The 12,440-nt window shown below is 37.5% G+C and overlaps 1 protein-coding gene and 1 non-coding gene across 4 annotated transcripts; one reads left to right on the top strand and one right to left on the bottom strand.

The window, feature by feature from the left end:
- Nucleotides 1-71: 71 nt before the first annotated feature.
- LOC116632520 lies at nucleotides 72-259 on the top strand. Its single transcript, XR_004299454.1, has one exon. It is a non-coding gene; the product is annotated as a U2 spliceosomal RNA (small nuclear RNA).
- A 3,744-nt stretch (nucleotides 260-4,003) lies between these two features.
- SMIM15 (small integral membrane protein 15) lies at nucleotides 4,004-7,662 on the bottom strand. 3 transcript variants are annotated; one of them, XM_032404366.1, is made up of 3 exons: nucleotides 7,591-7,662; nucleotides 6,217-6,353; nucleotides 4,004-5,353 (listed from the first exon to the last, which is right to left on the bottom strand). In XM_032404366.1, the coding sequence occupies exon 3, from the start codon at nucleotides 5,339-5,341 to the stop codon at nucleotides 5,117-5,119; it is 225 nt and encodes a 74-aa protein (XP_032260257.1). In that variant the 5' UTR covers nucleotides 5,342-5,353; nucleotides 6,217-6,353; nucleotides 7,591-7,662; the 3' UTR covers nucleotides 4,004-5,116. The 3 variants fall into 3 exon arrangements, with proteins under 3 accessions (XP_032260257.1, XP_032260255.1, XP_032260258.1); XM_032404364.1 differs by lacking the exon at nucleotides 7,591-7,662 and adding an exon at nucleotides 7,228-7,584; XM_032404367.1 differs by lacking the exon at nucleotides 7,591-7,662 and adding an exon at nucleotides 7,277-7,584.
- Nucleotides 7,663-12,440: the final 4,778 nt, after the last annotated feature.

Below are 12,440 nucleotides of genomic sequence, written 5' to 3'. Positions count from 1 at the left end.
TACGAGTTTAACCATTCTATCATTACAAAATAGTATTACATTTTACCATGCAGGCAAAAAAGGAACTAGTCATTGCTTCTTGGCCTTTTGGCTAAGATCAAGTGTAGTATCTGTTCTTATCAGTTTAAAAAAGGAACTAGTCACCAGGCAGCACAGAGGTACAAATGACTGTAAATTAAGATGTTCTTGAGTCCTGGGTTATAAGAAAAATTGCAAATGTTCTAACATGCTAGAATATTTCTACTGCCAAATACCTATTAGCTTATTAAATGTATTCTATAGGGCGCCTGGGTGGCTCAGTCGTTAAGCATCTGCCTTCGGCTCAGGTCATGATCCCAGGGTCCTGGGATCGAGTCCCGCATCGGGCTCCCTGCTCAGCGGGAAGCCTGCTTCTCCCTCTCCCACTCCCCCTGCTTGTGTTCCCTCTCTGGCTGTGTCTCTCTCTGTCAAATAAATAAAATCTTTAAAATAAATAAATAAATAAATGTATTCTATACATATCTTTTAATGTTTGCCTTACAGTCTGTAAATATCTTAATGTATGACAGAATTTACATTCATTTTAATTTTTTTTTTCATTTTAAAATCATTGTTTTATTAACTATAAAGAACAAACTGAGGGTTACCAGAGGGTGGGAGGATGGGTGAAATAGGTGATGGGGATTAAGTAGGGCACTTGTGATGAGCACTGGGGTGATGTATAGAAGTGTTAAATCACTAAAGTGTACACCTGAAACTAATGTTACACTGTATTTTAACTAACTGGAATTTAAATAAAAACCTAAAGATAATAAATACTAAGTAGATGAGGCATAAAAAAATAAAGTAAAATAAATTAAATTAAAATACCTGTTTTACAGAAGCAGCAAAAGAAAATCTTAACCAAAAGTCCTTGTGGAAAAATACCTCAAGTTAAGATTATGATACTGGCCCACCATTATTAGTAGAACACACACTTTTTTTAAAAAAAGATTTTATTTTTAAATAATCTCTACATCCAATGTGGGGCTCAAACTTACAACCCCAATATCAAGAATCGCACACTCTACTGACTGAACCAACCAGATACCCCTAGAGCATGCAGTATTACAGTGATTTCAAGAAGTGGAAATGACATTTATAGTAATCCATCCGCACTCCTTTTCTCAAGACTAACATTTTTTAGTGGCGCTGTTAGATGGTATCAAAACAGAGTTAAATGTCCTACCTAAAAATTGAACTATAACTTTGGCCTAATTCAAATTACCTTTCTAAGCAACCTTTTTTATATTTGGCTTTTATGCCAGACACATGCAAAGCACAATTAAAGCATTAAATAAAGTATTAGTTTGTCCACCATATGTCATATTTTAAATAGTTATATTTTGGACATTTACAAGTTTTTTTTTTTTATGAAAATGTCTTAAAATAAGTGAAAATATCCTTCTTCAAGACTTCAGACCTATGCAAAATTTTTTTAATTCCAAAAGTAAAAATGTTCATTTCAAAGTAATGAAAGTGTTGTATATACCTTACATACTTTCTCAGAGGTAAATTGTTCTTGATTTCCCATGCCTGTGCTATATGTGCATGTAGCAGATTTCTGACTGCTCAAGTACAGAAAATTTGTTGGCTGATGGGTTTAATCATACAAATCTAGCCTATTAGCTATGGCTTGGATATGTGAAGTTGAAAATCAACAAAAACGGAGGAAAAAAATTTTCCCATTATTATATTACTCTTTTCCATTTCTACTTTTATGAACTGATTTCTGGCTGTCACTTATTTCATTTCTTAATTTAATCAGCCTTGAACCAATACCATTATATTTTTTAATGTTATCTTTTTAATGCTATCTTTAACCTTACTATTTAAAATGTAACCTGATCTCACCAAACAAAAAATAAAACACAAAAACAAAAATAAAATAAAATGTAACCTGAATTTATATAGAACAGGCTTTCTCAAACTGTGTTTGTGTTCCTTAGGGAAAAAAACAGAAGCGAGAAGAGTCTATGATAGTCAAATTACGTTAAAAGACTTCAAGAAATCTCTTAGGAATAAATCCTAAGTTCTATTTTATATTTTCCAAACTTGTGGTATTTGAACATGGAATCTGTTTTAATATGTTTGAGGGTTACCAGAGGTTACATGTATATATACATGTATATATTCCAAATATGAAGTAAATCAGAGTGATGCTATAACCAATTGCAAACATAAAAACAATCATGAATAGGAATCAGGCTTCCTCTAACATAATACCAGATGAGGTGTAAGTGCCCCTTGCCCCTTTATATTATGTACAAGGAGAAAAGGAATGGGTCAGGACCTGCTAATTATAATTTATCTCAACACTGGTTTTCCAGCTCACAGCATGGTAAGCTTACTTTGCTTGCTTACTATAATTTCAAGAAATAAAAGTAAAAAATGCTATACTAAAAAGTATATCTCATACAGTAATACCATGCTGAAGTTTATCACATGGATAGTATGGATCAAATTCTGACACACAAACTTTTTTTTTTCTTTTTGGGTAAAATGTCTGTTATAGACAGCCTGTGTTTTTTCCAAAACCAGCCATAAAAAGGTAACTGATTATATTAGTTCTCAAAACTTCAGAAACTACATAAAAGGCAATTTTTAAAAGTATTATAGCTAGGGGCGCCTGGGTGGCTCAGTCGTTAAGCGTTTAGCCTTCGGCTCAGGTCATGGTCCCAGGGTCCTGGGATCGAGCCCCGCATCGGGGTCCCTGCTCAGCCGGAAAGCCTGCTTCTCTCTCTCCCACTCCCGCTGCTTGTGTTCCCTCTCTTGCTGTGTCTCTCTCTGTCAAATAAATAAATAAAATCTTAAAAAAAAAAAAAAAGTATTATAGCTAATAGTAAATGAGATTCTTTCATCAATAGTACTATTTGTTGCAGTGAGAAAAGATTGATTTTTCTGAAGAATCCCAACCCTCACAATACTCTCTATTTTACATCCCCCCACCCCCACATACACAGAAATATATAGACATACATATTATAAAACCTATTGATCTCGCATATATAAAAAGGCTTCATAAATGTTGGAAAAAGCTAAAGCTGAAGGAACAACAAATGGCATATGTCAAATACAAAACTGGCATGTGTTAGACTTTAAAAGAAATGATAGAAAAACAGATTTCAGTTAAATAACTATCTTTAAATTGTAACAAGAGAACCAATGAAAACACAGCTTTTAGTAGATAACTGAAAATTATGGTGAATATACCTTTTGCTTCAATATTTGACTCTAAAATGTGGCCATAAGCAAGATTTATGTATATAAATTCCTTTCACGAACAGCTTGACTGCAGAAACCCAAACACATTTTAGATATATCTTAACCTCATTTTTCTTAAACTGTGCTCTGCGGGCCCAGGAGGGCCAGTAGATCCATAGAAGCATATTTTTAAGTTTTAATTCCAATGATAATTTCAACTATTAAAATGTTCAGTGACAATAAAAAAGATCACTAGATATCCTAGCTCGCTTAAGTAACGGAACGGAACACTGAATTACCTTAGTGCCTGGAGTTGCAATATGTTCATTCCACTGGCACCAAGTAGAAACTGACAACCTAAAGTGAAAGTACTAGTGTTTAGACCAATCCATAAGCATTCTCAGGAGTCCTTATGTTTTCATAGTTGAGAAACATTGCCCTTAACTTTTGTAAGTAGGCTTTTAGCTAGAAATGAAACTCAAAACCCTCTTAAAAGTCTACCTTCTGTAACACATCTAATTTTAATTACCTTATTATTAACCCCCCTTTAAAAAAAAAAAAAACCCAGGACCTCTTTATAAAAAAGTATCAAATTTATTTCAATATCTAGTTTCATTTTTAAATTAAAGCTGGTGGACAATTTTTTGTAATTTAAAATTCATTATCAGAGGTGAGGAAAACGTTAATAAGCTATTATATACTGACAGTGAATAAAATTATTAGACTACGCATTTATAAAAGCCATGTTTAACAGTAAAAAATTCCAGTTATACTACTTAGCTGAAGGAAATATCCTTTAGCTCTTTATTTCTAATTTTAACACATTCTCATTTTGACATAATTTGTCTTTTTTCACCCAATTACTAGTATGATGAACAAAATTTTTCCAAATGTTAAACCTTTACCACTTATGAAATAGTACTTAACTATTACTTTTTAAGAATTCCTTAAGTATGAAATTTTAATTTTCACCATGAACCTGTTTGATCAGAAAGTATAGAATATCACTACTAGATAAATTAAAATGAAGAAATGAATAAAAACACAAAAGTGGCATCTATGTAATGAGCAAATTATGTGATAAGACATTTTACCTACTTTACATTTCTACATAGCACAATAAAGAATACACTGGTTCCAAGGTACCACAAGGTTTGGCATTTTTACTGCAAGCTTTAGATCATAGTGTTATTCTACTCAAGACATCTCTAAGAAAATGGCAGGTTCATAAATACAAAAACTGTTCTTTCTGGTAGGTGGTATTCTACGTAGCCAGTAAGAGAATTCTTTATAAAATGAGATTTTAAAAAATATAGAATGTCTGATAATTATCTCAAAGACTAAAATGAGAAAAATGCAGAACACAGTCATTGGTTAATATGTGGCTTTGAGAAAGCCAGAAATGATTCTATTCCAAGAAATAAGCAATAATGATAGAAGATGTAAATAATATACTATATGCCTCTTTAAGCCAAAGCACACTTTTCACCATTGGACAGTTTTGATTTTTACATTCTCAATTCCCTTCGTCCAGAACAGGACCCCATTCTAAGCCATTATTTGAATAGAGTTCATAATGTACAGTCATTTTTCTCCACAGGATGTTTCATTTCAGAACACAATCTGCAAAATGGCAAATGACTAAGTCAATTATAAAGAATTTATAGCATAATAAAAGCCAATTTACAGTTAACTCTCAATAGACTTCTACACCAAAACCTAAAAGTTGCTGCAGTAGAGGTCACAACTAACATGATTCTTACAGGTGCTCTGACTTTGTTTACAACAAATTACTGACATAAAAACCAGAAAAGAAACCTTAGTGGGTCCTTTCAACACTGAATAATTTTCCAAATGATGTTCCTCTGGTTATATAGCCTGTTCATTCATTCCTTCAATCCTTTTTTAGTCGTTTAGCTTTTGCAATATTTTCTTGACGTTTTTGTTTCTTCTTTTGCTCCTTTTCCCTGGCCTCAATCATCTTGGCCAATTTCCAGGACAGTACTGCACTTGCTAGAAACAATGGAGTAAGGGCCAGGATAACTGTTGTAAGGAAGCCATATGGGTCCTTTGCAGCCCATTCCACAACATACTCAGCCCAAGCCTTTATATCAAACATCTTTGTAGTCGTCTTTGGAAAAGAGAAGAGAGGGGCAACAAAAGAAAAGACTATGTGGTTAATCAAATTTCTTTAAAAGTTACATCATACAATCGTTAACTCAGAATTCTGTTATCATTAGTTTTTTATTTTTAAAAAGCATCAATTAGTACTATTTTAATACAGACTGCTATCTCCAGTTAAGAAGAAATAATTCAACTAGGTAACACTTAAAAGATGTAAAGGTGTAGAAGATTAAAAACCATGTGGAATCTGTCATAGGGACTATGCATTCTTCGCAATCAAGACAAATTTTATTTAGCAGCAGACATTTTTATAAGAATCTTGAGTCTTAAGCACTCTTTGCAGGAAACAGAGGAATCCTGTTATTTTTTGACACATCCTTAGTATTAAGTACAATTAACAAAAATATGATTCATCAAATTTGGTATTTGAAAAGGACAAGCCACAGAGTACATGAAATGCTTGGAGAAAGGAAGGTAATGGAGAGCTGTTTCCAGGAATGAAAAGGAGAGAGTATGGGAAGCATGAAATATCCATATTCATATGCAAAGAAATATAAGCAAAAAAGTGACATGCTATTTTATGCCCTCTTTCAGCTCTGAAGACTCCTACTTGAGGACATAATTTAATAAATGAGAAAATTACCCATAACAGGTGCCATGCATTTTGTTCCACTTTGAGTTGGTATGGGAGGGCAATCTGGTAAATAAGAATGGTGTGGATCTGAGTGACATTTTCTATTTTGCCCAGAGGCTTTTCAACCTTTCAGTGTTTGTGTCAACCTCTATTCAAAGGTGAAAATTAAGAATACTTGGGTAGGAATGGGTGTACATACATCCACAATTTCAGCGGGAATTTAAAAAGTCATCTACCTTATGCTTGAGTACTTCTTTCCAACTTAGTCCTGGGATTATTAGTGAGCCAATTACAATTTCAGATGACCCTTACTTGTTTGTCTTCTTCTTTAGCTCTACCATACACTTGTGAGAGAAGGTTTAAATTTTATATACTGGGTGGGTTGAAAAGAACAGATAAAAGAAAAAAAGTTTAGGTCACAACATTCAGGATAACTTTAAGACACTTTCAAATGGACTATTTCGAAATCGTATGTATGCAACCCGTAAAACTGCCTGGCATATTATAGACATTTAATATCTATCTCTTCTCTATCTCTTCCTAATTTGAAGAAAGAAATCATTACTACAATTGCAAATGCTAAGAAAATCCTACTAATTACAAGTATTTTACTAAATTACTTCCAAAATAAAATTATGAAGCTCACGGATATATAAAAAGACAAATTAGTTCACTGATAAGTTACAGCACATCCATTCCTAGGTTTTGAGCTTTTAATGCTAAAAATATTAATTTATAGGGTTAGGTATGTAATTACAAAATCAAACATCTCACTTTATTCTTTAAAGGTTTTTTGGTCTCCCTATGATACAATTCGTGTTCTTTACAGAAAACCAAAACAAAATATAAATCACCCACAATCCCATCACTTCAACGAAACTACCACTGGCTTTAATATCCTTCCACCGGCCTCTTCATATTTTCAACAGAAAACATTAGTTAAAGCGCCTCTAGTAGTATATTATTAGTCTAGCCTCCGCCCCCTGCCCTTGAATTCTTAGGACCACACAGAGATCCCATCTGTCCCTTCAGCTTCTCTAGCACGGTAATGAATTAACTAAGGCAAAATTCAGTGATAAGCGAAAAAAACTTTGCAAAAAAGAGTAACGCGGGAGCGAAGGACCCGGTTTGTGGCTAAGTTTTTCATTAACGCAAAGAAGTTATCGTCCACAGGCCACACAGCTCCCGTGCACTTCAATTTCGGACCCAAAGGCCCGTGTCTCCACACTTGGAGGAATCCGTATTACCCTTCTTCTTTCCGTAACGGGTCGACCGGGTTTGATCTCCAAACCAGACCTGCGCGGCTCCTGGAGCTGCAGCGGGTGGTACTTCACCGCCATCAGCACGTCCCGTCCATCCCTGTTTTCGCCCTTGCTCATTCCTGCTTTCCTATCCCATCCGGCCGCCCGCCCCAGGGGGCCACGTTCAGGCGCCCCTCGGCCTCGGCGGGCGGTTCCCGGGAATCCAGGCTTGGTCCCGCCACAGCTCGGTCCGCCCGGCGCCGTGGCCGCCTCCTCTGGGCACGCGGGCAGACCCCCCCAGCGGCCGCCACCAGCCCACCCTACGTCACGGCCGGGAACGTGGACTCAGACCCCTACTCCCAAACTCACCTCCAGGCCGGAAGCAGGAAGGCGGAAGCCGCGGCTTTCCCGTCCCGCCCACAGGCCGGCCCCAGCCCCGAGTGGGCCTGAGGAAGTTGAGGGGCCAGTTTCCGGCTGCGCCATTGCTGTGTGGGTCCCGGGATCTCGACTTCGAAGACTGGCGGGGGCGGGGAGGGCGGGGGAGAGCGGCGCCCGGCTTCCCGGGGAGCCGCAGGTGAGGCCGCGCCGGTGTGCGGCGGCGCCCCGGCTGGCGTCTGGCGAGGAGCCCGAGACCGGCGCTTCCTGCCGGGACGAAGGGGCCAGCGTGGAGGCGCGGGTGGACTCAGGTCTCCGGGAGCCGGTCCGGAACCCTGCGGGCCCTCTGCCTTTGCCCCCGATGTAAGCCAGGAGACAGCCCCCCTGCCCTGCTGGAGCGAGACCGTTGATGGAGGGCCCCGATGGGTGATGTATGTAGCCCCTGCAAACAGACTAAAGAGCGGCGGCAAGAAAGGAGTTGGTCTCCACAAACCGCCCGAAGTCAAGGTGAGGGTCACACAGCGACTGTTGAGGGATTCTGGAGCGTTCCTTCTCCCGGTTCCCACCCCACCCTTTGCCCCTCTCATCTTCTGGCTGGACAATAGTTAAAGCCTCACGTACTGGAGACAATGAAGCAAATGGACCATGGTGGATCCACTGAACCTTATTACTAAGGGAAAATGCAACCATGCTGTGTGAAGAGGGGATTTTTGTTGTTTATTTTTAGTTTGAGAACCTAACTCATTTCACACCCACCCCCCCACACACAAAATGAACCATACTTGCCCAAAGTAAACTCGGTAAATAAACTGGGCATAGAGTTCCCACAGAGATAACTTGTTCTTTCAGTCCACAAATAAAGGGATGCAAAAGTCAACAAGCAGAAAGAGTGAGTTTAATATTGTGTTCTAATCTACAGGAACTGAGAGATTAACTCTGGCTTGGTTGGTGACCAAATTTTGTGATTGCTTGCTCTGAACTGCTCTGTTTGACTACCACTGCGAATGTTGCAAGACCTCTTCACTTTTGTGTGTCAAATAAAGCAGGTGTTTATTCTTGAGAGACTATAGAATGCTCTCTTTGAGGAGCAAGCTGTGACATGCATAACTAGTTTAGATATAACAACAGTAACTATTATTTACCAGGGAACAGGCTTTTGGCAAATAATCTAGTGATCTAAAATACTGTTCGTTGGGCATATGTTAATGTTTGTATGTTGTATTAGCAGCAGTTGTTTTCTTATTCATTCTTGTTTGAAAACTTGGATGATGGTTTCAAAGCTTTTGCTGCTTGGACCTAGCCTGTACCTGTAGTAGCCAGAAAAAGCAGACTCCGTCACTGGATTGTGTGTACAGAAAACTTTACTTGCTATAGGTAACTATGTGATCTCTAGAAACTTGTTCAAATATTAATTCTAGGAGGGGGTCAGAATGTATTTTAACATCCTTCACTCCCCAGGCCAAGGTGTGTGTGTTTTGTTTGCATCTTGGATACACAGTATACCCAGTTACTGCCTTCCCAGTAGTTTGCTCTGCTGCTTCTCTAGTTAAATGCATTGCAGTCTTGGGCTGCAAGAAAAGGTGCCTAAGACAGAAGCCTCTGGAGCTCTTTGGCTGTCATCTAGACCCTGCCTTCACAGCCTACTACTGACCTAGTTTTCAGTTCCAGGACAGGATGCAAGCCCAGGAATAGATAGGGGTTGCCCCAGCTGAGCCCCTTAATGCAACCTGCATTGCCTTCATGAAAGATGGTGTCAAAATTGGTTCAAATACTGTGCACTATTTTCTGTAGTGAGGAGTCTTAGCTTGTGAGTTGAGTTTCACAGGCCTTGTCTCTGCTGATCTGTATGCACTGTAAGTCACTCTGAGCCTGTTTCCTCTTTATGTGGAACGTACACTAGGTCATCTCTGGTGTTCTTTCAGCTTTAAAATTATGTCAGTTGGACTGGGCTTGGCCATTTTTCTAACTTAGGCTCCATAAGTGGCAGCAGAACAAGGAATTTAGTGGAAACATAGACAATTTTCTTAAGGTCTTATCCTTTATTTGAAAAGATCCTTAATTGGATTTTTGTTCTTTCACAAATGTCTTTAAGAATTGCCAACTTAGAATAACAAGGAAATAAGCTCTGCTTGTATTTATTTTTAAGAAATCTTATTCATGTAACTTTAACCGAATTAACAAAGCCTTACACTGTTAAGGAGGGTTTGTCTTTGCGTAATTCCTGTGTAGTGTATCACACTTCCCGTCCCATTCACACTAGTTATCTTGAAAAAAAAGAACATTATAAAATTTTAACTGTTTTTTTTCTCTTAAAAAGTTAAGTCCTACTCTGTTGTTTGCTTAAAAAGTCTTTTTCTCTTGATAGTACAAAGTTGCATTTCCCCTTGACTCATGTCAAAATTGTGAATGAAAAAAAAACATCATGAATGAGTAAAACCTGAATAAGATTCTATTATAAAAACCTAGACTTGACTAAAGATCTTGAGAACTTTCCTACCTGCCACATATTTGACTTAATTTGATGAAATTGGTTTCTTCCCTGAATTTTATTGTTAGTTTTTTCCTTTCATTGAAACATAATGAAAATACATTTCTCTTTTTTTAAGATTTTATTTATGTGAGAGAGAGCATGTGCACGCGTGCACACACACACACACACGCACACGTGAGTGGGGGGGAGGGGTAGTGGGAGAGGGATAAGCATCCTCCCCGCTGAGCAAGGAGCCAGACATGGGACTCTACCCCAGGACCCCAAGATCACAACCTGAGCCGAAATCAGATAGTTAACTGAGCCACCCAGGCGCCCTGAAAATACATTTCTTAAAGGGCACAATTATTGATTTAAAAAGTAATAATCAGGCCTTAGCAGTATTTGCAAGATCATACTGAAGAATAATAATTTCTTAAAAGCTATTTATTGAGTACTTACTATGTACCAGGTACTGGGCTAGATGCTTCAGATCTATTATTACTAATCCTGAGACTAAACAACCCCAAATGATAATGCTCTTATACCCATTTTACAGATAAGGAATCAGAGACTTGAAAAGTAGAGCAGGATTCTAAACACATCTTGCCAAAATCCCTGCTCTTCCTTAATATCCAAAGAGTTGTCAAAAGCTGATTTCATAAAATTAAAGTATATTTTTTGATTTTGTAATTGTTAATTAACTGATTATCACAACCAAAATTTTTCCATACTTTAGAATTTCTTATTGCCCAGGTGGTGGCAGCATGTCTCAAAGAGCTAGTATGGTGCAAAAGGTTCTCTCCAACTTTGCCAGTTGATTTTGCCTCTTCATCTCACATGTGTGATCTCTGTCAACTAACTTCTCTTTTGGGCTTTCACTACTGTTAGACCAAGCCATCATTAATTAACTCTGTCTTCCATCCTCCCATCAGCCTCATCTTCTGAATGGGTCCTACTCTGCCAGTTTGCTTTCAGCCTGTTCGACTTTGAAAGAATCACAAAATTACTGTTTTTTAGAATATTCATGTAGACCTGTCCAGTAACACAAAGAATTTTTTTCAAATATTGTTATTTTTCACACATTGTTAAAGGTAATTTGGAAGAAACATATACTAAAAGAATGAACTAATATTATAAAATACTTGTTTAAATTAGAAGGCATGCTTCTTAAACTTATGGGATACACCAATTAAAGAGGTAATAAAAAGCTTTTAAAAGATAGAATTAGTCTTCAAATTAAGAAAAAGAACATTCAAGAGGGAGCAGTGCAAGGTTATAAAATTCAGAAAGAATGCATATATAGCAGAATAACTAGTTAAACCTACTTCAGCCAAAAATTGCTTGGAACATTATTCTCATCTTTGCAGGGCAGATGCTACCTCCTCACAAAAACCCTCTCTGCCCCTTATCACTTAAATTTTTTTTTCATAGCACTCCAATCTGACAACTTGTTTACCAGTTTGTTGTCTGTTTTTCCTGCTAGAAGGTAAACTGTATGTGATCAATTACCTCAGTACCTAAGAATATTGTTTTGAATAATTGATTCCAAGATAGAGCATTGCTCCTTATAAATAAAACTGTTAGTTTTATTTTAATTTGTAGTTTGAACAAATCATGAAATAACCTAAATCCTGGGAAGTTGTGGTTTGTATTAAAGAACCAAACAGGGGCGCCTGGGTGGCTCAGTTGGTTAAGTGACTGCCTTCTGCTCAGGTAATGATCCTGGAGTCCTGGGATCGAGTCCTGCATTGGGCTCCCTTGCTTCTCCCTCTGACTCTCCTCCCTCTCATGCTCTCTGTCTCTCATTCTCTCTCTCTCAAATAAATAAATAAAATCTTTTTTTTAAATAAATAAATAAATAAAGTACCAAACAGTTGTAGTATGTTTTCAGGGTAATAATGGATGCCCCAGTAAGAGGTCTAAAGATGAGTAGGTAAGGTGTTTGGAGAAAGGTAGGGTAATTGTGATTATCTTGTTAATGAAAGAACACTAGTTGCTTAATAATTACCAAGTATGTAACAAGGTACAGAAACTGTTGGTGCTGAGATTTACGATAAGAACAAACTGGAGTAGATATCTGTATAGAGATCTTTGAAAATAGGGCAGAAGTGTATATGCAGACTAGATGCTCTCTCTAGATATTTTCCACCTTCATTATTTCCAAAGCAGATTGCAGGAGAAATACTTTGATTGAACAGCAGCTGCGTCTCTCGTTGATTATTCCTTGCTGCCCATGGCTTCTTGCATACATTTAGAAACATTCAGCGTGTTTGCTTACATACTGCTGCTTTGGGTAATTTATAGAATTTTTTCACAAAATGCTGAAAATTAGGTATTTCTGTTTTTTTAACACTGAAACTGTTTACAGTTCTTT

This window comes from Phoca vitulina, unplaced genomic scaffold (assembly GCF_004348235.1).
Source record: "Phoca vitulina isolate PV1807 unplaced genomic scaffold, GSC_HSeal_1.0 scaffold6, whole genome shotgun sequence".
Classification (NCBI taxonomy): Eukaryota; Metazoa; Chordata; class Mammalia; order Carnivora; family Phocidae; genus Phoca; species Phoca vitulina.
Note: the sequence above shows the minus strand (reverse complement) of the source record. Positions and strands in the feature narration are given on the sequence as shown.